The sequence below is a fragment of the Olea europaea genome, unplaced genomic scaffold (genome assembly GCF_002742605.1).
Source record: "Olea europaea var. sylvestris unplaced genomic scaffold, O_europaea_v1 scaffold879, whole genome shotgun sequence".
Lineage (NCBI taxonomy): Eukaryota > Viridiplantae > Streptophyta > Magnoliopsida > Lamiales > Oleaceae > Olea > Olea europaea.
Genome location: NW_019267252.1, coordinates 290,562 through 293,458, shown reverse-complemented (window position 1 = coordinate 293,458; position 2,897 = coordinate 290,562). Strand labels below are relative to the sequence as shown.

Here is a 2,897-nt window from a genome sequence, read left to right as displayed (position 1 = left end):
TAGAGATGTACTTATCTTATTTCAATTGTTACTTTATACTTTGCACTTGACGACTTTTTCGATCTAAAGTTATATAAACAATCGAATCTAAAGTTTGATTCTAATTAATACGTGCACATGTATATTACTTTCATGAATTATCGTCATATATAATAAACCACCAAGTAATTTATAAAACTAAACCAAAAATACAAAAGTTTTATTGCAGTTTTGACAACATTTATGATTGTCTGAACGTTCTTAATAGCATTTAAATACTCCACACGAGTATCATAAAAGAGTACATTATATCCAAACAAGTAAAGAAAACAATTCTTTAAATATATTTATTTTGCTATATCCAATAAATATTGGCAAAGTGCATGAGGCTTTGAAATCATGGCCATGTGGTCAGCATCTTCCATCTCTTTCACGATTGTCACTCCAGTATTTTCAATTTCCCAGCGTTGGAATTCTGGTGGTATGGTTTTATCTTCGCCAGTTATGATGAAAGCACGATTTACAGATCCAAACCTTTCATTGGAAAATGGGCTCCTATTTGACAAATCTTGCATAAAGAAAGAGGTTGGCCTCACTAATGATATTGCTAATGCAACATCCTGCCATAATGAATTAAAAGCACTTGTTAGTCAATTTATAGCAGCGTTTCGTTTCAACTACTGCACTTTTTCTTTGCTCTAAATTATCCATTAAACTTTTTTCTTTTTTTCTTTTTTTTTTTTTGCTCTCAGGAATTTTATTTGCCAAATTAATGGAAATGTTAACTTGAAATATCTGGTAATGCACTATTATTATCGTCATGCTGGATGAAAACTAGGGTTTGGAAAATCAAAATAGACCAGCCAATCCAATTGAGAACTAGTTTGGGAATAGGGTAAAAATCGGAAAATTTGTATTCATCTGAAAAAAGAATCAATCTTTTATTTCTCTTTAACATTTTTCATTTTTTCTTATCCTTTTTATGGTCGGTTCCACTATACATTTGTATATTTTATTTATTTTATTTTACCTCAGGTGGGGAGAGTTGATATAATCTGGATGCTAGGTATTTTGGACCCCAGAGTATTGATGTGAGATGATCTTCAGGTCTACCAAACGGTGCGAATTTAGTGTCCAAGAAATCTTCCGGCGAGGCCCGTGCAAAGTACTGCCAAAGTACCAAACAAGTCAATTAAAGTAAATTAAGTGAAATTTATTAACAATGTTTAATTCTAGGATAACAAGATATTCCTATGTGTATATAATTTTACCTCTTCCAAAACATAGGATGGCTTATGTATAGTATCAGGCATTGTAGCCGCAAGAAAAACAGCCACAGAGATCTTTTCAGGGTATTTCTCCATTGCAAAAGCCAAGTTCAAGCCACCAAGACTATGTCCAACTAGAACTACCTTTTCATCTGGAGGAATCGACTCCATTACCTTAAACAATGGCAGTGTATATTCGGGAAATGTGCGAAGCTCGTCCAGGCTTTTGGGGTCAATGCCGGAGGCTGAAAGATCAAATACTTTGACAGAGTGGCCGGCCGCCTTCAGCAGCGGTTGTAGCTTGTACCAGCACCAGGCTCCAAGGCAAGCACCATGCACGAGAACAAAATGCCTCCGTTGCTTTTCTTCCATTCTTTTGCTTAGTTCGTATGCATCTTACACAGAAATATATCGGTATATATATATATATATATAGGAATGTGTGGTAGTCAGAGAAAGAGAGAATTGATAAAACGTGAACGAAAAAAATTGGGAGAGTTAGGACCAGTGTAAAAGAGAATGAAATTTGAAAATGATATGAAGTCATCCATAATGATTTTTGATTCCTTCTCAATTCGGACTTCTAAACCAAAATTTTCTAGACTTCATCCTGAATCAAACTTCCAAATCACATAGAATTTGAGTCACAAACGTAATAGCCTCGTATGATTCATAAGGTGTAAGTATTATAAAATACATCTAATCAACTTTGAACATAAACACTTTTTTATATATAATTGATGCATTTTAATTATGGCGAATCTATCATTTAATTTAAATCTATAAATTCAAGTCTAAGTAATTTGTTGATCCCAAGAATTTAGAATTGTGAGATAAAAATTACACATGACTGAATTTTGAATCAACCATGGTCCCAAGTAATAACGAGATATTGATATCGCTATTACGGATAGACTATCGTGTGTGACATTTCTTATTTATAAAGTAAGTAGCTGATTTCACAAAGTAAAGTGTGGTGACACTTGAATAAATACGTTGATGTTATGCTGTAAAATAAAAATATTGGAGACTTGCTCAAGAAATTGCAAATGGATAACTATTTGAGTGGTTAATCTCTAATGTTTGGTAGAGGAATCGATCCTATGATTTAATGTCATCATAGTGCCTTATATCACGATGATAGTCATACTTTGAAGATATTGGATATTACTCAGATAGTAAGAAATTATGATATTCATTTTGTTCAGTTATGTTGATAATGAAATCCTTTATCAAGATGTACTCATAAGTAAAAAAGAAATTTTCGATTTACATTGACTTAATAGTGAGATTAAGGATATGATTGATAATTGAGATTGACACATATCCATATTTCGTAATTGATTGGATCATATTGATAAAATGATTATAGTTTCACAATAAACAAATAATTTTGTTTTGTCATATCACGGGACATTTGTCATTACATGCATAGCCCTGACACATTACTAGATGTTAATCTGGAACGATTGATGTGAATTGACGTTAAATTTAGAGGATGATGATAAATTTAAAGGAATGTTAAATAATAATTCGCGTGATTTTGCTTCGTGATTGGAAGAACATAATGGACCTCACGTAAATGGAGAACTAGAAGAACGACAAATTTTGTACGAGAACAAGCCATTCATATATCATATCCAGGACACA

The 2,897-nt window shown here is 32.6% G+C and overlaps 1 protein-coding gene across 1 annotated transcript; it reads right to left on the bottom strand.

Moving 5' to 3' along the window:
- Nucleotides 1–174: 174 nt before the first annotated feature.
- Nucleotides 175–1,668, bottom strand: LOC111392101 (salicylic acid-binding protein 2-like). Its single transcript, XM_023017376.1, has 3 exons — nucleotides 1,251–1,668; nucleotides 1,010–1,147; nucleotides 175–599 (listed from the first exon to the last, which is right to left on the bottom strand). Exons 1-3 carry the CDS (start codon nucleotides 1,617–1,619, stop codon nucleotides 327–329), a joined length of 780 nt encoding a protein of 259 aa, XP_022873144.1. The 5' UTR covers nucleotides 1,620–1,668; the 3' UTR covers nucleotides 175–326.
- Nucleotides 1,669–2,897: the final 1,229 nt, after the last annotated feature.